Source organism: Dreissena polymorpha, chromosome 3 (genome assembly GCF_020536995.1).
Source record: "Dreissena polymorpha isolate Duluth1 chromosome 3, UMN_Dpol_1.0, whole genome shotgun sequence".
In the NCBI taxonomy this organism is placed as follows: Eukaryota; Metazoa; Mollusca; class Bivalvia; order Myida; family Dreissenidae; genus Dreissena; species Dreissena polymorpha.
This window is the reverse complement of record NC_068357.1, coordinates 110,728,514-110,750,878: the sequence shown is the minus strand read 5'-3', so window position 1 is coordinate 110,750,878 and position 22,365 is coordinate 110,728,514. Positions and strand designations below refer to the sequence as shown.

The following is a 22,365-nucleotide window of genomic DNA, read 5'->3' as shown; positions in this document are numbered from 1 at the left end:
TTATGTTACCTGTTTGTGTATCCGACTTTGTAAATAAAATTTACTTGACTTGACTTGACTTGAACATAATGCATTCATTCGTTTTACCATTTATGCATTTTTTATGAAAATTGTCATTTCGCAAACTGTGAAAAAGTCCTTTTGTTATTTGAACAGACGATTGAGTGCTATTTTTAGCGCTTATATCATTTCACATACCTGCTTAAACTGTTTCTCGTTAAGTAGATCTGATATCAGGAAGTTCAAAAAACACTTTGTAAATATGGGTTTAACCGATGATGTTTAGAACACATTCGTATATCATTCCCTTTAAACCAAATGTTTAAGTAGGATAAGTGTTAAACCACACCAATGTGATATTTTGCCAGGTACGATTTACATTTTCATTTTACGCAATATTATGTTTAATTATTTTGCTATATACCAATATATTATATAAAACTCAATTGCTAAAAATATTGGTTTTTATTGAAAGGTGTACACTTGTGCTCATTTCATCGCTTCCTCAAATTTCATTTTTTAAAGGCATAAAAAGTTTTAGCTTTGTTTCTAAAATACTGCGTACTTAAAAATATACACCGTATTTAAAGTGGCTATTTCACAGGGTTTGGTATGTATTTAAGTTTGTCATCAAATGTTTTTAATTGATAAATGTAAACATTGGATCTAAAAAGCTCCAGTAAAACAAAAACAAGAATAAAATGAAATAAAGAAGAAAAAAAAGAAACCCTAAACTAGGCTCGAACCACATGGAGTAAAAGTCCATCGCTTTGACCACTCGGCCATCCATGCTCATACAATAAGTAATGTATTTTATACTTTATATCAGCAATCTTCGTAGTATCACAAAATAGAACGACAATAACAGAAATCTCCAAATTACTCAAACATTTTGAGTTGCAACGCTTTATAATTTTCAGGTTTTTAAATCTTCAAGGATGCATATAATGTATATTTTAGAGCATGGTAAATGTTCAGTATTATTATTTCCTCACAAATAACATAACTACACCGAAAATTTGCGAATCTGAAACATTTTTTTTTTATTTTGTTAATTTAGGAAAACGTGAAAATGCCCCCTCAAACAAATATATACACCGTTATGTTTGTCATTCGAATAATGGACTAACAATTAAAAATAAACATATGAAAAATAATCAAAATAGAATCTATTTAACAAAATATATAATAATCCGTCTTTACAAACATAAAAAAGATTGTGTTTTAAACAGGGCACGTACACTATCATTAAAAAGTGAATATTTACGAGCCTTCTCCCGATTTAAGCAAGTTAGTACAGCTGCTATACCAATGATTCCTGCACTTTTGAGTGGAAGCATGAAACTTGGCACAATTATTCTTTGACCCATTACAAACAAATCTAGATATGGATCCAGATCAGCAGCCACCCAGGAAGGCTGTGGTCAACGATTTTCAAAATGGCCGCCAAAATGGCCGCAATTCCAACTTTAATCCAAAATATCACCATAACTAGTCGTTTAAAGTGCATTGTATGTGTTGAAGACTTATAGTAAATTATATACTGTCTATCCAGCAATGACCTTGAGATGACCTTGAGGTGAATTGTCAAGGTCAAATATCTCATTTCACTTTTTATGATGGGTTGAACATGTAAATATTTACATTTTTTTCTTTATTTGCCCATGTTTTGACAGGAAAAAGTATGCATTACCGTTAATATGATTCTGTTTGATCGCGTAAACATACAAATTGATGCACTGCTATATGGGGGATTATACAGGGCATTGTCAAAAATAACAAGGTCAAGTTGTAAAGTATGCCAGCCTAACTGATGTTAGTTATAAAACATGATTTCATCCAATTGGCAATATCATTTTGGTGGATGTGCGATGAAAAAAGGCATGTTATTCCGGGAAGCAACGGCCTTCACAGAAACAGAGAGCTGTTCACTTAAGGCTGGTCTTTCTACACTTGCACATTCCCCTGCAAGCTTTCTTACATCCACAGTGAATAAGCTCATAGCACATATCTTAGGCTTGTCCTAGGGTAGTCCACCTTGGCTTCCACGCACCCGTGCCTGGTTTATCCCATCCCCAGAGCGACGGGCTTGGTAGTGTTTGATTTGCCTGTAGAGCTTTACCCCAAACATGGCCTCCTTGGTACACCGCTCGCAGTAAGTGTTGAGTGAGAGCTGATTGTGTTGGTGGAATACTCTCCAGTGCTTTTGATCTTCATGAGAAAAGATGTCTCCGAGCGTCGTTAACTGCCATCAGATCACTTGTCCTGTCATACATCAGTATGACAAATCTCTCACAGAGATTGAGATTAATGCCGGTCAGTTCTATGGGTTCGTCAGATAGTTCCAGGAACATATTTGTTATATCTGGGTATACGTCCCATGTGTCCCAAGCTGATTTCTTACCCCGACCACAAAAGAAAGAGGTAACATCGCATCCTGTCAATGCATGGAAAATAGACAGTGACCTACATTTTATTGGACCTAGTGAGTTGGCAATCTCATGTACTGCTATGTAACGTTATCTAACAACATCCATATTTCAGAGTCTAAAATTCTGTGGAAATTAGATAAAATAATGACTAACACATCTGTATCTGACGCAGTGATCATAACGCTCCTGTGACCTGATAGGGCCGCATCATACAGGTGAAGTACCATCCTTGTATCAGCCTCCTCATGAGTGCATGGCTCAATGATTGTATTTGCTATCCTTGGAGGGGCACATAAAACATGTTCACCTGAAGTGCAATATATTTCTTTTCCATCTTCCGAAAGAGACAATGACTGCTGAGCGAGAAACTGAAAAAGTTCCGTTTTGTTCTTGTCAACTCGAAGAAACGACTGCCAATTGTTGGGTACACGGTTTATAGAGGTTACACGTCGTCTTGAGCCATGTCCTACTCAGATGTGTGACCTTGATAAATGAGTCCGTAACCCCACTAGTTGCAATTTCTGCCGTGCATATGGCTGTAGTCCACCCGGTACACTCTAACCAATTCCCCAGGGTCTTGAATGCTGCCATTTCAATATGAAGTCCACCCGACATTATAACAAATTTATCTTCACCGTGGGTATTAGGGAAGTTCCACTGAATTGATTTTGCTATAGCAAATAATGGTTGATCCATGGTGATAACGGGAACTTGACCCGGGTTCAGCAGTTGTATGGTGTCGCTGATAACATTCATAGAATGCTTTATCACTGCGATGGAATGTGCACACTCAAGAAAGAGAGGCATGAGGGTGACAGTTGTTTTCATATTATTAAATGGCATTTGTTTAGAAGCATGATATGCACCCCATGATATATAGTCCTCTATGTCCAGCTCAGGTTTGTCCAACAAATGTTTTAGGTTATTCAGCCATTTATACTCCTTCACTATCAAAGGATCTATTTCAGGAACTTCAGAACGTACAGCTGGACCAACTATGGTAGGAACAATTTGCTCTTTCTGTTCAATAATAGTAGGTTGAACGTTGGTGTATCTATCTGGCAAAGCTGTAATTTTCTTTTCAGCGATCAGTCTTTCATCAATTACAGGGTTAAATCTTGGTGCACCTTCAAACCCCAATTTTGGGTGCTGCATAATAGAAATGCTTGTTCCATGAAATGAACCCATAGAAGTTGTACTGCTAGGATTATGGTCAATGTTATCCACCGCTGTTATAGTAAATAAATGGTTAGAGAGCTTTGGTGGGCACACAATACCATCTTCCTCATACTTGGAGCATACACTGTTTGCAACACCTGTGGAAATAGACAGCAAACGGTCATACGATACGCATAAGCCATTATCGTACAATGTGTCTATCAGAGTCCGCTTTCTCGCCTCACCATGAACTTTAAGAGCAAGAAAGATTGTAAGTGGGGTCTCTCGATCCTTACTATGACGACGAAAAGCACCAGTCCCACTAGATTTTAGGCTATTGAAAACAATAAGCTGTGATATGACAAAAGAGGCACATGACTGTGTATGTTCACCTTCAGATTGGTATTTAATTTTGGGACCATCAAGAATCATACTGATCAAAGCTGCTAGTGTTTGAGGAACCGATTTGATTTGGCAGTCTTCTGAAAAATTGCCAGTGAATTTCTGCTTTTGCTGAATCACGCCGAACTATTTTGGCAACTTTGCTTAGCAGCAGAGCCTCCGAGTCAAAATCTTGTTCTGATACCTGTTTCAGGACTGATCCAACGTCTTTATCGAATGCAAGTATGACTCTACCCTTTTCAGTGTATTCTCTCAGACTAGTCAAAGCCGACAATAGACGATTTTTAAGCCTGGTAGTGTGCACCTCAGTTACACCTTTTAGCCCTAGTTCATTCAGCCGGATGCAGTACATCTTGTTAAGAAAAGACATATGCAAGACTGGTATTTTTAGGCCTTCACTGTTTTCTATACAATGTTCCATGTACGATACAAGATCTGCAAATGCCAAACCATGCATTGAGCTTTCTTTCGAACTTTGCGCTGTTTCCTTTGCAGCTAATTGTCCGCGTCTGTAAAGTGCAGAACGACATGTTTTGTGGTATTGGGCTTCAATAGCAACCATGTCACTAACTGAAAGTTTAGCCAAAAGTTGTGTATCTTGAAGCTATATAGCATAGTTTCTCACTTTGAAGTCAAGTTCAAAGGTAGAGGCTCTATGGAGGCCATCAAGTCCTGCTGGCTCATTACAGAACAATTGCTCACAGTTGATTTCAGAAGACTCGCCCTTCTGTACTTTGCAGATATAAATTCGGTTGAATCTTCAATCTTCCTTTTACGAAGTCTTTCTAATTTCTCATTACTTATTTTATCTCTACAAGACTTATGCCATGATGCACGATTTTTCAGCATAGTGTTTCCTATTCCAGTCCCATCATCTAATAGCTGAATGTCTATATTAAATGGCAAACAATTAAAATCATTGAAGTGCTCTAGGTTTTCAGACACATAACTATACCCAGCCCCGGTGTCTTTTCTCAATGAGTTAGCGGGGCATTGAAGAGGCTGCTTGTTATGTTCATGACATAAAATACACAATTTCCAGTTAAAATATTGATGTGAATCACTGGTTTCCATACGATCGTGTTCATTCTGTGAGTTGCTTGCCATTCTAAAAGTAAGTCTTTTTCGATCTGTCCCTACTTTACATATAATATTAGTTTAATATTTTTAATATTACAATAACCCTTTGAAATTTGTAGTAAACCTTTCAACATAGGTTGAATAATTCGTTCGAATAAAGCAATTCAGAATTGACCTATATTGCTACTTTTCACTGATTGCACACTATTTATAGTATATTCCGCTAATATTGATCTTCATTTACGTCAGATGTACGTCATAGTCATATCCTCTCTTGCTGATAAATATTTTGGGATGGTGTGTGTGCTTTTAAATACACAGGACCATGATATCGTTTTTGAGGGAAAATAAAAAATGTAGGAAAATGACAGTCTCATTTGGTGTGCACAATGTTGCTTTTTTCATGATGTTTCCAAATGCTAGTACTATTATTTCAATGTATACCCATTTGAAAGACCAAAAAGGAGTGGGGATAATGGTCCACACATAGTTAACTCCTATCTGGTTTGGTTTAATTGCCAAATAAGGTCAATTCTGATTTCTGGTTTTATACAATCGCCATTTTGGCGGCCATTTTTAAAATGGCCTCCACAAGCGCCACAGATACATGGCGACCTGGATCCATATCCAAAATTGTTCAGGATAGATTGGAGCATAAGTGTGCCAAATTTCATGCTTCCACTCAAAATTGCAGGATTCGATGAAAAATTTGACCGAGGCAGCTGCACTAAGTCGGCCAACAAAGCGACCAAATTAAAGAGAAACTGGTAATCAAAGAAACCGTACTAGAAGAATCAAGGGAATGAGACGGTATTCAAAAGGTATAGGCGACCATAAAATAAATGAACTACACGTTATTAAAGCCACACACCTTATTTGGCATAGAAAATTTAAAGTAGCATTACTACTCAAAATCAACGAACATTTCGTACAATTGTTCGTAAAATAAACTTAACCAATTAAAAATCAGTGTTCCTTATGGCAATTGCCGAAATTTCAACGCCTGATGTGGTCTGGTGAAATAGATGTTTGTAGATACAAAATCCTCGTTTTTATTATTGTTTTGCATATCTATTCATACGACACATGAAACTGTTCGTGTGTCGTATGAATAGATATATTCGCGGGAATTAATTATGGCAACAAATAAATAAAAACGAGCATTTTGTATCTACAAAAATCTATGTAATCATACCACATCTAGCGTTGACATTTTGGCTATTGCTATAAGAAACACGGATTGTTAAGGTGTTTACTTTATTTTACGAAATACTTAACGAAATTTTCGTTGATTTTGAGCGTTATAGAGACTTTAAGTATAAATAAGAAACATATTTTATCTATGCCAATTAGAATATATCTTGTAGAAAATCCGTCTTTTTTGCGCTTTTAAACTTAAAAATAATCGCGTTTGTGGAAATAGACGTATACGTCTAGAAATCCTACTTTCGGGTTTAAAAGAGATAACGGTTGAAAAATAATAAATTACTTGCTAACTAGGCTATAGATTTAATTTTAACTATTCCAATTAGAATTTATCTTTTGGTTACAAGGTAGAAATTCGTCTTTTTTGCGCTCTAAAACTTAAAAAATAATCGCGTTTGTCGAAATGAATGGACGTATACGTATAGAAATCCTAATTGCGGTTTTTAAAGCGGTACCGTTTCTTGCTAACTAGGCTACAGATTTAATGACAATTTTGCACACTTTAAAATTGCATCTATATGTATTAATTAACATGTATTTCATTTCAAAGTCAGAGGCAAGGCGTGTGGCTTTAACTAAGATTCTGCGACGAGTATTTTGGTTGATATGACATACTAGAATGCGTTCATTAAAATATTTTTTAAACAATATTTAAAGGTTTGCTATGTTGTATTGAAATACAGTTCTTCTGCAGTAAACGGTCATACAATACGATACATTATAATATCGCTTCGGCACATTTAAAAATGACAGGGATTGAAACATCCTTCAACAACGAAGACGAAAACAGCATCAGTAAATTCGAGGAAAATGCGACGATCTTGAGACCTTGCCTTTTGCATACCATACCTGTTGGATCAATTCTCACAGAACTGACGTTTTTAGGTACTTAAAGTATATAATACTTAAATATAAACACATCAATGTTTGTGTTTATTTAATAAACGTTTTTAAAATATAAGCCCTCACAGATATATACTTTGTTTCACTCATGAGACATTGCGAAAGTTCTTTTGCATACACGAGAAAAATGTTTGTATGGTTGATTTACTTATTCTTTGTTTGTTTAACTTCTTCTCTTGAGAAAGGTATTATATTATGTTATGATGTGCAACTTTTAGGCAATTACATTTTGATGATAACAGTTATTGTTGAATATATGCATAATCTTCGTTGTTTAATTGAACAATTGTTTATTAGAATGCTCACCGAAATTATCTGCGATTGCGGATCGGGATCCACGAGCTGCTATGGCCATGATATTAAATGAACTTCAAGAAACCAGAAAAGTTTCGTTTTGGATTGGCTTTTGTGTTGCTTTACAAAAATCAGGTATTTAGCACTTTCGATATAGTTGTTTTCAACTGATGAGTTAACAAAATCTTCCTATAAATGCTTTAACTTGTTTGAAAACATACTCAACATGTCTTTAAATGAGACCTATGAGGACTTGAATATATCATTGTTCCTTCAATATAACAGTGAATATCATAAAAAAACAAAGTGCTTTTTAATAAGGATATGGGAACGTGGCAAAGCTTTTGACAGGCCCTTTACCTACAAACGGCGCCTATCAGATCTTTTACATGAAGACACTTTCACCTTTCCTTCGGACTTTGATTCAACCACAACAGCTCCTAGATTATCTTTATGGCGTGGGTATTTTGGACAGTCGAGCAGTACTGCGCATAAAAGACAGAAAACATTTTGGTAGACTGGCACTCACAGACCACTTACTGGAATGTCTACCCAACTCCCATGCATTCTGGTATGACCACTTTGTTCAGGCTCTTGTCAATACCGGTGTTCACGAAGAAGCTGTGGCCATGCTAAATATACCACAAATTCTAAACGGTAAGTAAATAAAAAAATCAAGTCACATTATATTTTGATAATTCCTGGTCGGGTTTTTTAAAACAAACACGTACTTATAAACACTTTATATTTTCTAATTGACTAAATGTATGCATTTAAGTCGAATACATACTTTCAAATATCACAAAATAATGACAGGTGAAAGATTATCAATTGCACTGTGAAAAAGAAAATGAATATATATGTGAAACACGCTCTGTGTGTTAATAAAACCTTCGGAAAGTGTTGTCACTGTAAGTGAATTTCACCTGTTGCTTGAACGCTTGTAGCTATAAAATACGTTTGTAAACTAGTTTGAATTCTATTAATTCATTTTCGTTTCAGTACTAATTTGAATTTCGTCGGTTACATTTATGTTTCTAATGTTACAGACGGCGACGATGAAACAAGCGTAGAAAAAGTTTTTGCTCGAAACAAGATAATACATAATGAAATTCCTTTCAATAAGCACAGAGGTAAAACTTTTGAAAAAGAAGATAAACTCGAATCAGAAGCAAATAACAGTAAAAATGAAAAACACAGAGACGCAAGAAGTCTGACTTATAATGAAGAAAAACATGACGATGAAGACGGTGACCTCAGTCATATTATAGGGCAGGCTTTAAGCGATATTAGTGATGACGATGACGGTTCAAATGCAACATTTAGCTCCTTAGATTCTGTGTCGGAAGAGACTCAACGAAAAGAGATTGATTCTGAATTTGGTTGTTCAGACAGTGGATTAGACTCAATAAGTGTTACATACAATAAGGAATTGTATGATGATTTGTATGTGGACATTTCAAATCAACAATATTGTGCACAGTCAAAGGCCATGATATTAAATAACATGTTGTATCCATGGGTGGAGTTAGATGACAGTTTAGTTTCTCGTGGTGATGGTGACATTATTTTATTGGCGGAGGTTGGCACGGATCACTTTAATGATGATTGTACCCCCAACGTTTTGCCGCTTCAGACGCTTAATTCGGAGTTCATACGAAGTCTCAATAACAACTCGCATACAATATCTGCAGAGTGCTCATCGATTACTAATGGAAAACATTTAGAAGGTAAAAGTAACTGACATTTAATTAAAACAAATTAGCGTACACGTTAATACATGTTTTCATCTATATTAAAAGTAAGATATTCAAATTTGAAATAATCAAACGGTTGGGAATGCTCATGCTAGAACTCGGCTAGAATGCGAACCACACGGTTCACAAGCATAGCCCTCAGAGCACATGGCAAGTATTAGAAATGCAGGATCCCGCAGTAGAACCAAATTTTATGACATTTCATCACACCTGTATTACAAAAAAAGAAACGCATTTGTAAGATGAATTTGTATCGCTCGTTCAGATAATATCAGTATGACTGTATATTTTCTACAGATCCAACAGGTGTGCAAATGCACGAGTATTCAAAATTAGATGCTACTGCACACTGCCAGTCAGTCCCGCCCTTCGCCCTTCAACGGTCCCGTGAGTATTTATTGCTGCTTGCAGACCAAAGAGTTTATTATTTCGAAATATGATAAATGTACAAAGCATGAATCGATTTAAGCAGCAATTTTTAGTATAATGATGAAATGTACATAACTCTATGTGTTTATTGCCATACAAATGTTTTTCTCAATTAAGATTCGGTAAGTTTTCTGACATTCTTATTCGATATGAACCCTCTTATTTGGGGTGGAATAATTATAACCATGAGTGTATAATTTACACATGCAATTAAAATCGAGTGTTCACCTTCAAGTAATTCTTTGTATATTTGTGTTCTTCAGAAGCAGATAAAGTACAAATGGGTGAATCTCTGAAAATAGAAGGTTCTTCAGAGCAGGTACCAACGCGACCACCCGGTAAGATATGGGCGTGTCGCAATATTGTAGTTGGACAAACTGACCTTTGCTAAATTATTTATATTAATAATTATTATAATCTGACTAGAATGATTTGACAATAACTAGCAGTTGTGTCTGAATACTGAATGTACATGTCTTAAGAGGATTAGGATGTTGATATGCATACATGTAGGTAAATGTGCGGTGTATGATTGTTCTTGTATACAGTTTTTAAAATGGTGATATGGAAATGACGTTTACATTTGCGGCTACCATTATTTAAAATAATAACACATGTTAACACTTCTTCTTGCTTACTTTCATGAAAAATGTGGTGTAGTGGAATATTATAATTATCTTTACTTCGGTTGTCATAAACACAAACTTATTGATGATGCACGGACTAAATGCTCAGTAATATGTGTCGATTAACTAGTGCTTTTTCTAGACATCATGACTCTTTTGTACTCGTATAAGGGATCTTTTTGATTGAGTCTTTTGAACAAGTTGTTTCGGTTAGCAAGACACAGAGACAGACAAATTAGAAGATGCCAGCAAAACATAATATATGCCGTGTCAATGTTATAAACATCCCTTTGCAATTGTTAAAAAAGACCAAATGTTGATAACTAAACATCATATTACGTTTTGTCCTGTAGAGACAGTTGGCTGTTACTAATGTGCGCATAAGCTTTGAGAATAAAGTTTAAGGCAAGCAAAACGTATATTTGATTTTAAGGGTGTAGATCAACGGACAATACGGTGTTGTATCTCAACATATATAACCATTAATTCAAATTAAAAAGTAATAAATTGTTTGCAATATATACATTTCGTTTATATTTAAACGGTCAATAAACTTAAACAAAGCAATGATTGTGTAAGCGTTAACTTATTTTATTTTAGCATCGGTCAAAAAGATCACTACGAATAGTGTACTGTGTTTTACAAGAACGCACGTCAGTCGTCATTATTGCGTAATAAGTCATAGCATATGTTTCACGGTTTATTTTACGCTATGGATTTTAAATTTTATTCAAAGCTCTTCAACGTTCGCCAAGAAAAATCCAATATACTGACGTTGTGATTTTTGAACACAAAGAGACGATGACAGAGACAACGCTATTGAGTCCAGACCATCTGTCTCTTCCTAAAGATTGTCAAATACTTGATGTATTAAAAGGACGAGGTACTTTTGATGATTATTTAAAGAAAATCCAGTTACAGAACAGCGAATTGCACAATGAAACACCCACGAGAAAAGAAATCGTCAATGCCTTAGCTGAACGTAATGCTTTATTAAACAGCAAGAGGAAGGACATAGCTGTTATAAGGATGAAAGAACTAGAAGCGTGCGCACTTCAAACGGGTACGATGGCTAATATTTCATAATGCTGTATCACTTTATACATTTATGTATAACTTTCAACTTATCACATGGTGAAACCAACAGACAGACACACAATACATAAATTCTAACTGTTTGTTTTCTCTCTCTCTGTAATCTATCATGAAAAGTATAGACTAAGTATTTAGTAAACGTAAGTATATAATAGAACATATATTTTGATTGTAAATAAAAAATGAAATATAATCTTTGTTCTAAATTTCAGCTATGATTTCTGACGAGGTTTGCTTAGAGTACGAAACTGATCTAACGAAAGGATTGTATTCAGCAAGAGAATTGAAAAATGATGTTATAACACAACCTATACCAAAGCCTTCGGACAACGAACAGTACGAAACAGTTGATGATGAGACTTCAGTTGAAACGACGCTTACGCGCGCCACTGGATGTCCAGCAGTTAATCGAAACGTCGTTGTTGGAGATGTGTCAAAGGCGATGGAAGACGATACAATATATAAAGATTCAGCTATTTACTCAGAGTATGTGCCGCCCAGTGAAGAAATTGGGGGCATTTAACGTGTTTTAACCGCCAGTTTAAGTAAAGTGTGCTCACCGTGTGCATACAACATTGTTTTATCATCTGTTATTAAGGATTTTATTTGTCATTATATATCAATATGTTTTAGATCCAATTGTTTAATGAATCTTTAAACGTCTTTATTATGTACAGAAACTTAACTTAAATTGTGTCAAGCGTTGTCTGAGCAGAAGAAAGAATTACCTAGTGATATACGAACATAATGTATGACCATACTTAAAAAAATAAGGCTGTGATTACCGCGAAACGACAGGACGGGCCGTACTCTCACAAGTATGCCCCAAACTTATAGAATATGTCCCAACGTTGTGTGTCCTTTCTTACTTCGTAAATTTGCTCGTAAATACATACACAATTTAGAGTTTTCATTCATATGATAAAAGGGGCTATCTAATATAATGTCAAATGCTTCTTTAATTGCAGTGTAGGGTTACAAATGCAGTAAATGTTTACATGGTTTTTGACTGATGGTCAGAATAATTGTTATCTCGATTTAATAACGAAGGGACACATTTGCAACTGTTTAAACAGCTGTTGAGTGTTTTTAATTTATTTTAATGTACACATTGTTTGTTAAAATAACTAAACTATGAGGTGATGGCTGTGGTCTATTCGATATAAAGTAACCCTCAAGTTCAAGAGTTTAAATGTTCGATCCCATTCTCGAGCTTTGATCGTAACAAACAGCATCATACACTGGTTCTACCCAGGGCACTTACATTCAGTTTAAAAAAGAGCATAGGGGTTTCGATACAACGAAGCGTTATATCATTAAAAACGGTTAAAGATAAATATTGTGAACTTAACATTTGTTTAGTTGTATTGATATTTTTAGTTTGTAAATCAAAAAGACACATTCAAACAGATTGTTTCGCATAATAAGATATTTTAGTATTGGTAAACATTATAATATTATAACCTTCGAAATCTGCTCATTGATTGTGGTTTGAATATTAAGTTGACGGACGGAGGCATGAACGCGCAGACTTGCGGACGAACACCAGGCATCACGGTATCCCAAAAGCTCACATTGAGCACGTCTTGCTTAGGTTACCTTAAGTTCAAATGGTTACATTTAAATCGGCTTTAAATGCTCGATGTGGGCTTTTAGGATACCGTGATGTCCGGCGTTTGACCGTAAGTCTGTGCGTTAATGCCTCCATCCGTCAACTTTATCTTACAACCTTACGTTTATTGAGCCAGACACAATTACGTCATGAGTTTGAAGGATTGCTCTCTTCATATCTTGAAATTGAACAAGTTAACGGCTTCATAACACTTCAGGCACCTTGTTTATTGTATTTGCTAACATTAAATTGCTATGACCACAAATGTTGTCTATGAATTATATACGTAATTGTCATTCTGCTTGCGGATTTATTCTAAATAAAACCAGCAAGAAATATGTTAACATGATAGTTGACGTTGTGTTTTAATATTGATGATAACAAACGGAACTACATGACGTAAATATAGCTAAGGGAACATCAGAAACTGGTTTGTTTCGTAAATATTTTAGAAATCGCTTGACTCGGATTATGTCATCAATTTCCTGATTATTTTGATGAAAACCAAAGTTCAAAAAGCTGGTTTGGAATTAGATGTAAATTGCAGTTTAAAAGACAGAATCTTATAAAATGCTCTAAAAACGATAGCATACGACAGTATTTATAGCCGCACAATAGTCCTCGGGCCTTTCGCCGTCGAACCGAAACCAAATAGTCTAGCTAAAACTGGCTTGTTTCGTAGCTATTTTCAAATTACGTTATTTGTCATACATTATATTTTCCTTGATATTTGAACGAAAACCAAAGTATGGAATACTTGCTAGGAAGAAGATCTAAATTGCAGTTGAAAATTAAAAATAGGATTTATAAACGGAAAAATACGAAAGAGTTCGTATTCTGACTTTGTCAAATTAAAATGCCAACACAATGAAATTAAATAAAAATATCAATTATTAAAACACACTATTAATGAGTTCAATACATTTATAAAAATATTTCACTTGTGGATTGGAACCAACCTCAGAATATCTAGCCATTAAAGTAATTTATAATGTGTTCGTCTGTTACCTCAACGCTAATCACGTAATTTTATATTGTGTACAACTACCATGAAATTTGTTTAAAGGTTTAGCATTCATTTAAAATATAGTCAATGTTTTATTTATCTACATGTATATACAATAAATCTGTGTAACCCTTGAATGGCATGGGTGAGATAAAAAGTAATGACGACATTTTTCTTACAAACGAAACACCATAGTTAAATTGTGTTCTTCGTAAGTATGTAACACGTTCATCGCTGTCGTATTTATTTGCAAAATACAATTCTTACCATGGAAAACAAAGCCTGTTCCCTGATTGGAATAGTGTGATACGCGGTTCCAGAAACTCCGGCGTTGCCTTACGCATTCATCAATGTTTTCAGAAAATCAATGCAGATTATGTCATTAGTGCTTACACGCAACTACCGAAACAAAGCACGGAGCCACCAATGGAACTCACGTCTTTTCATGACGTACAATCAGACTCACACGATGAATCGTACACTGCTATCGAGTAACCGAAGCCCCGAACATAAACGCCATGTCGTCCCAAAAGAAAGACTCCAGCAACACACAAAACGCAAAGCTATAATACCGTCACTCTCACCCACCTAATTGTCTTCCAAACAGCCCGGTCACCTGATACAGGTCAACTTAGTTATGTCACAAGCAACCCTGGAAACATCTCAATGTTCAGTGACAGGAAACACGGTGATTGACAAACCCATTAGGACTGTTGTCTAAAGACACACCGGGAACGTGACATTTTGTGGCAATTGTTTATTTTTTGCGTGCTCCACGTTTAAAACTCGTTGTGATTATGTTGATCAACCACTTCCCTTTTCTTCATAAGCGACACAGACTCTGCTGAGAACGCGCCACCTTCTGTACCTACAAAAACTAATTAGAATTTGAATGTGTATTCTCACATGCGTGATAAATATTTTAATCTCACGATATGAACATTAAATGTATGTGCTTGAAAATAAAATCCAATTATCCATAAATTCAAGAATTAACTTTCAAATATGATATATTGTACACACAAGAAACAAAATTGATACATTTGACATAATGGACGTCCCTTATTATACTTTTTTTATCGAAGCCGCGGCTAAACAATTATGAAGTTAAATCGGGCAACATGGGGTATTTTATCAAAAATAAAATTATTAATAAGCTTACTGTCACAAAACTAGACTCTAAGTGCGAGTACATATTTTGTCATAAAATTAGTAATGGGTAAGAAAATTTCACTATAAGAAGTGTTGAAATACCCCCAGAACAATCAAGATTCCACAATGATGATGCACTTTTTCTACTATTGTAAACCAGACAATAGATAATTAGCTGTACTTACGCTTTGTCGCTGGCTTGGATCACTTGCACTGAGGATCACCCGGGATATCTTGGATTTCCAAGGAGAACGTAATACAACAGAATCGTCTAGGAATAGCAGAACCGGAACTGAAGACTATTTCCCAGAAGTCACCGCAATTGGGGTCCGGACGGTCGAGTCAAACCGGTCTCCACCACACTCCTCCCCGTTCTAACAAGCCCCTCTCCCTAGCCCAATTAAGCTTTCCAATCCCCGTCTAAGGTTTAACCCTATAATTTTTTAATACGTAACCAAATCTAAGGCGTTTAAGTCATCAGGAGAATATTAAAATTATTTATTCCCACCCACTAAGCTGCCCGTCCCCAGGTTACACCATATATTACACCACACAGCTCATATCCTTTCCCCCATATGACCCACCAGAAATCTGGTCAAAACATCACCAATCCATTCACCACTATAGTTCCCCCCTTGCCGGTGTACGAGCCCACTGGGTCCGCATGAGCGATTACTCAATGTGTGGCTCCAGTGAAAGTGACAACCCAATGCGGACGGCGCCGCATTCCTAGGCCATTCCCACTCTCAGACCACACCATCTTCCCACCACCTTCATATCCTCCTCAAACTGGACCCTCCCAGATTCTGGGACTACGGCCATCTCTCTCACCTCCACCTTATCCGCCAACCTGACCCTTCCAGACTCTGGGACTACGGCCATCTCGCTCACCTCCACCTAATCCTCCAACCTGACCCTCCCAGACTCTGGGACTACGGCCATCTATCTCACCTCCACCTCATCCTCCAACGTGTCCCTTCCAGACTCTGGGACTACGGCCATCTCTCTCAACTCCACATAATCCTCCAACCTGACCCTCCCAGACTCTGGGACTACGGCCATCTCTCTCACATTCACCTCATTCTCCAACCTGACCCTCCCAGACTCTGGGACTACGGCCATCTCTCTCACCTCCACCTCATCCTCCAACCGGAATATCCACCTCCATCTCTGAGAGACTGAGTCTGGTGTCCTCTCCGGTTGGAGCCAACTCCCACGTCACCCTCACCTCCTTGCCATCCACACTGCCTAACATTCAACCCGAGTCCTCAACCTCGGAGGAGAGCCGAACAATCAGCACCCTCCGCCTGCCGAGACTCCGGTATAACTTCGACCGGACAAGGCTATGCTCGGCCTTGCAACGTACTCCTAACATAACTAACAACCCCTATCCAATCTGCTGTTTTGTTTGGGATAGCATCAATACCAAAACCGTCACTAAGGTAATCCCATTTATACCCATCAAGCATTCGCACACACTTATCAATTTCACATCTGAATCCCGGTTCATATCATTATTTCATCCTATGTCGACATTTAGTGCCAACAATTACGTATATCTCTTGTTAAATAATGATAGACAACCTGCACAATTCAACCCATATTCCATACAATTTACCATACACAACTTAACAAATATAGACGTTAATTATTGTTAAGGGATGGTTCACAGTTGTTCTGAAAGCTAAATGTGTAATAACGTCTTCACCAGTTACCACTCAGCAATCATGGTCCACTATTAAGGACATCATAATAATTGACAGTATTTCTAAAATCATACTTTGCCTTTCAATTTGTGAGTACCTTACGTCAATAATTTTTAAGGGATGGTTCACAGTTGTTCTGAAAGCTAAATGTGTAATCACGTCTTCACCAATTACCACTCAGCAATCATGGTCGACCATTAAGGACATCATAATAATTGACAGTTTTTCTAAAACCATACTTTGCCTTTTCAACTTGTGAGTACTTTTCGAAAAGGAAAGGTTGCATAGGATACTTACTCTTGTATTTAATATTGTATTATCCGACACGCAATATAGTGCAAAGTAACTGAAAGATTATTGTAATTCTAGACAGATTCTTTTGTTTCAAAAAGTTGTTGCAATCCATCAACATACAATCTCTTCATACTCACTGCAAACTCTCAACAATATAGAAACCATTCAATCGAACATGCAAATAATTCTGCCCTGTCATTCTTACTACTCCCAAACCGGAAACTATCGCGCTCTCCTAAGCTTTACTAGGTTAGAGTGAACCATCAAACTGAGCTCTGCCTTTACCTGTTAATCAGATAAAAATGGCATTCTCCACACAATCACCTCCGCCTTGCCTTTTCCTTTAGGCATAGACGAGAACTTCTCCACGCCTGGTTTTCGGAACTTAACCCGATACAGACATTAACACCTTCCCTACGAACAACCAGAATTGGCCCCAAATTGAGACTTCTGATTCTACCTACACAGCCTACCACATTTACATTACTCGACAAACTCATTGCATCTCACGGCTGAACCACCATTGGGTGTGTTATTCAACCGGTCACTGCAATCGACCGCTCTTCACACCGTCGCTACCATCTCATTAAGTGCATGCGCACTAAACCACCAAGACAAGCTTACATCAGGTGGCTCAGTTCCATGCATAAGCCACTTCTGTGTAAAACAGAAATCATAATCATAGGCCAGTTGCTCCAATAATCTGGAGCGACCTATGATGGCCCTCTCACTCGCCTTACCAGCCCTGTCAACAGGTCCCTTAACCTTTGACTGCACCGCCAGGCGCTCTTCTTTTCCCACTAACAACTTTTGGTCCTCCATTATAGGGGTCAGTTCAGGGCCGCCAATACTGACCCCTAATCGTTTAAATCAACTAATGTCGCATGTATAACCAATCCTGTGTCCTCGACACCAAGATATATGGCAGCAGTTAGACATCTCCCTCCGCCAGGTAAATCTCCTCACTTTGTGCCAGTTTCATTTGCAGTTGGTTAACTGCTCGTTCCATATTCTGGAAGTCATTGCCCTGCTTCTGCAGGTTCTCCTCCACTTTCATTTTGTTCCCATACTCCTTCAGTCTCGACTCCCCCTTAGCAATCGCCTCCGACTTCTCTGCTTTCAAACGCTTGAAGATTGCACGAGCTTTCGCCAACTGAAGGTTCTCCTTCTCCACTTTCATTTTGTTCCCATACTCCTTCAGTCTCGACTCCCCCTTAGCAATCGCCTCCGACTTCTCTGCTTTCAAACGCTTGAAGATTGCACGAGCTTTCGCCAACTGATTAGCACGGGCTTTCTCCAACTGATCTGTTGAAGCTATCTCCAACTTTTCAATGCGTTCCTTCAGTTGAAAGTTCTCCTGACCGAGTGAATGTGCCTGTGACCTTAATCTTAAGATTTCTCCATCTTTTCTCTCATTCTCTTCATGAACTTGCTGCTTCATCTCTGCAATGGCTATCTGTCTGTCTGTCTCTAACTGTTCTATCATCTCCCGTGCCTGGTGTATCTGCTGCTGTAACTTACTCTCGAGGGAACACTGCATTTTGTAAAACTGAGCTTGCAGCTCCCTCAATTCTTGGTCAACGCGTGCTTTATCTGTGAGCATAGCTGCCAGCTGTTCTTTGCTCTCTTTCAGGAGTTCTATTATCTCTACTTTGTCCTCTTCCGTCCATTCAAAAATATTGCCACCCATTGACAGAGATATATTTCTTCTAGCGCCCTGTGCCCCTTCTCTTGCCTCAGGCCTCAAAGGCGTTTCATTAGTTGTAGCCCATTCTGGCACCACCTGTGGCGTAGCCCCATATCCCTGCGGTATTGGCGGTATGGGTGAGTGCATATAATTCCCTGGCCCTCCCATCCAAGCATCAGGGTAATAATGACCTGGCTGCCAACTACCAGGATACATTCCCGGATACATAGGCATGGGGTACCCCGGGTACAACTGCCACCCACTTCGCACCTCACTCCCCCTAACCGGGTCTATATCGACCGTAGGACTATAGGTCTCCATTGTAAGTATTAAAGACAAACTCAAAATATGTTCTTTGTTAATTTATTTTATTACGTCACTTGGGAAATGCTGTAATTGCAGTCGGAAATAAACAAAAACAAAATTGAAATGGATCCTTTATTTTTTATGTATTCTTTGAAAATGCTGAAGTAGCAATACTGTGTAATCACAAAAGATAAACTGCAGTTACGAGGAAATTCTCAAGAAAAATAATCAAAATGACATTTAGTGAATTTAATCACTAAATAAACACTGTTACTAAGAGGAAATATCACTCAGCGAAAATGACGCGAAGTGAAACTAAAAAATAGTCAAAATGTTGTTTTAGTGAATACAATCACAAAAAAAAAAAAAATCAATAGTTCATAATACCGCGCAGTGATGTCAATATCACTGATGAAACAAAAAAACAAAAACAATAAATCAAAATGCCATTTAGTGAAACGAATCACTAAATGAGAAAGATATGATCGCGTGGAGATATCACCGAGTGAAGATAAGAACTGTCACCATGTGAAAATATCACACAGTGAAAGTATCACATAGTGAAAATATCACCGAGTACAATAAATATTACTCAGTGAAACAAAATTCACCGCATGAGATTGATCACGCAGTGTAACAAAATAGTATTAGGTGAAAAGAATTGTCACCATGTGAAAATATCACACAGTGAAAATATCACATAGTGAAAATATCACCGAGTACAATAAATATCACTCAGTGAAACAAAATTCACCGCATGAGATTAATCACGCAGTGAAACAAAAAATTACTTGGTGGAAATATCAGCGAGTGATTACAATATCACCAAGTGATGTTACTGTCACTGAACAGATAAGAGTTCACCAAGTGAAACAAAATTCACCACATGAAATAAATCACGTAGTGAAACAAAATATCACCAAGTGAACAACATTCACCGAGTGAATAAATACACCAAGTGACCAGCCGACAAAGCACAGCAGTTTATACAGCAGTTGTGTTAAAATTAACTGAGAAGAAATAATATAGTTCTTAAAAGTTTTTACTGTTGTGTAGCCTCCAGTTTTTACGTTTAAGAAAACGAAAGTAAAATATTCCCAAATTTGAATATAATACAGTTGATAATGACTTGCCTTTGCCTGAAATACGATAACGTTAGTGGAAAACCAAATATGAAATACAATTGAACAACAGGGAGATAACTATTTACAGAGAGACTAAATTTAGCATGCAATTACACGGTTCGATAGTACGCTGTTCGACGATATCTAAAAGTTTCAAACACACTTAAAAATATAGTAATTAGCCTAAGTTCCGGAAAAAGGCGTAATACTATTTTAATATTAGGGTAAATAGGGACTATATGACCTAAAGTTACTTCACAAATGTTTAAAATAACAGAAAAACAGGAATGTTGTTAACTAAAATTCAAGATGGCTGACAATTTACTTTGTTAATAATGGCCAATTAGAAATTTAAAATACGTATAGATTTTTTGCTCGCAGCGCCATTTATTGTAAACCAGACAATAGATAATTAGCTGTACTTACGCTTTGTCGCTGGCTTGGATCACGTGCACTGAGGATCACCCAGGATATCTTGGATTTCCAAGGAGAACGTAATACAACAGAATCGTCTAGGAATAGCAGAACCGGAACTGAAGACTATTTCCCAGAAGTCACCGCATTTGGGGTCCGGACGGTCGAGTCAAACCGGTCTCCACCACACTACTATACACTGAAATCACTAATGCATGCACACAATTTGATTATATCCGTTTAAAGCGGGTATATACATTTTTATATGAGTTAAATTGTAATATATTGATACAAATATGTTATCATAACACACAATATGCAAGAAAAATGATACATTTAAGACGAATTTCATAAAATGCAGCAAATACAAATTAGCGCCCCGAGCCGATTGTGACCAAGATAATTCGTACATATTTTCCAACAATAACCGATGCATTCGTCTTTTTAGTAAGTGTTCGAGTGTCGTATGAATCGATATCGCTGCAGGAATTTAAAATGAACCGTAAAACTAAATTTAGATTCACATCGTACATGCATTATATACATGCTGGCGAATTCGGCTGTACAGCCTTTTTCGATTTCAGAATTAAATATATGGCTAATTTCGCATTTTTCGACACATGCTCTTCTAAACTTTTATTTTAGTTTATATTGAAATATATGTATAATATTTTTTTACACATTTTATATTAATGAATAAATATTTGACAAGATCGTATATACCCGCTTTAACTCGCGACTTTAATGGTTACACATCAAATTTACCCGATTAAATCGACCTCGATTACTTCTTATCTCAAAACTTTGAAAGTGATGAAGGCACGATGAATGCCTGTACCCCATCACACCTATTAACCCAACTACGTATCCCACGCTAACGTTATTCACGGTGTAATAAAACCAATAACACGGGACATAAATTACTAGAAATATGCAAGTTTAATAAACTAATAATTATGAATGGTCGCTTTGGTAAGGCAAGAAGTAAATACAACCACGCTTTTGGTTACCAGTTACACAAATTCACACTAAATAATCATAACTTAGATACGGCCAGCTGCCACAATAAACACGGGCTAAATACGTTCATAAATAAACATATAGTAATGTAGAAATAAGTAAGGATTGATGAAAGTCTACAACCCCAAAGCATGTTGGAATCTTGTAAACAATATAAATAAAAGTAAAAAGGTAAGTGAACGCCCGTATATCGAAAAGTTTTTATTTGATTCTTTAAAGAAACTAATTCAACTATACACCCTGATATATTTCCACCAGAACCAGACGAACATGGCACACCAGTAACATATGTCAAACTCCTGAATGCACCTATCACTTGCAACGAAATTAATTAAATGATTATACAATTAAAGAATGGAAAAGCGTCATCACAAATTGACATTTATATGAATTCATTAAGAACACGTATTTCAAAATGCTCCAAAATTATTGCAGTCTTTTCAACAAAATTTTAGACACCGGAATCTTCCATGCAGCTTTGTTAATAGGTGCAATAAACCCATATCTTGAAATAAAGTATCTAAGATTGATCCTAAACATTTACAATTTTAAGTTGCTTATTACAGCTATGTGCAGCTGCAATTAACACACGAATCGACGCTTTTCTAGAACACAATTAATAACAAATTTCATGAAAACCAAGCTCAAGTTATGAGGCCACA

The 22,365-nt window shown here is 36.8% G+C and overlaps 2 protein-coding genes across 2 annotated transcripts; one reads left to right on the top strand and one right to left on the bottom strand.

The window, feature by feature from the left end:
• The first annotated feature begins 273 nt into the window (after window positions 1-273).
• LOC127871011 (uncharacterized) lies at window positions 274-13,287 on the top strand. The gene is made up of 10 exons (XM_052413626.1): window positions 274-368; window positions 5,767-5,893; window positions 7,032-7,163; window positions 7,479-7,610; window positions 7,797-8,132; window positions 8,525-9,205; window positions 9,530-9,619; window positions 9,925-9,999; window positions 11,024-11,350; window positions 11,595-13,287. Exons 2-10 carry the CDS (start codon window positions 5,875-5,877, stop codon window positions 11,903-11,905), a joined length of 2,103 nt encoding a protein of 700 aa, XP_052269586.1. The 5' UTR covers window positions 274-368; window positions 5,767-5,874; the 3' UTR covers window positions 11,906-13,287.
• A 479-nt stretch (window positions 13,288-13,766) lies between these two features.
• Window positions 13,767-19,069, bottom strand: LOC127873634 (golgin subfamily A member 4-like). Its single transcript, XM_052417519.1, has 2 exons — window positions 15,338-19,069; window positions 13,767-14,868 (listed from the first exon to the last, which is right to left on the bottom strand). Exon 1 carries the CDS (start codon window positions 19,065-19,067, stop codon window positions 18,084-18,086), a length of 984 nt encoding a protein of 327 aa, XP_052273479.1. The 5' UTR covers window positions 19,068-19,069; the 3' UTR covers window positions 13,767-14,868; window positions 15,338-18,083.
• Between the last annotated feature and the right edge of the window lie 3,296 nt (window positions 19,070-22,365).

Bases quoted from the DNA above. Each gene is read 5' to 3' on its own strand.
- LOC127873634 (XM_052417519.1), bottom strand. From the start codon at position 19,067: ATGTATCCGGGAATGTATCCTGGTAGTTGGCAGCCAGGTCATTATTAC.
- LOC127871011 (XM_052413626.1), top strand. The intron at 8,133-8,524 runs GTAAGTAAATAA...CTAATGTTACAG, and splicing joins TATACCACAAATTCTAAACG to ACGGCGACGATGAAACAAGC. The intron at 11,351-11,594 runs GTACGATGGCTA...TCTAAATTTCAG, and splicing joins AGCGTGCGCACTTCAAACGG to CTATGATTTCTGACGAGGTT.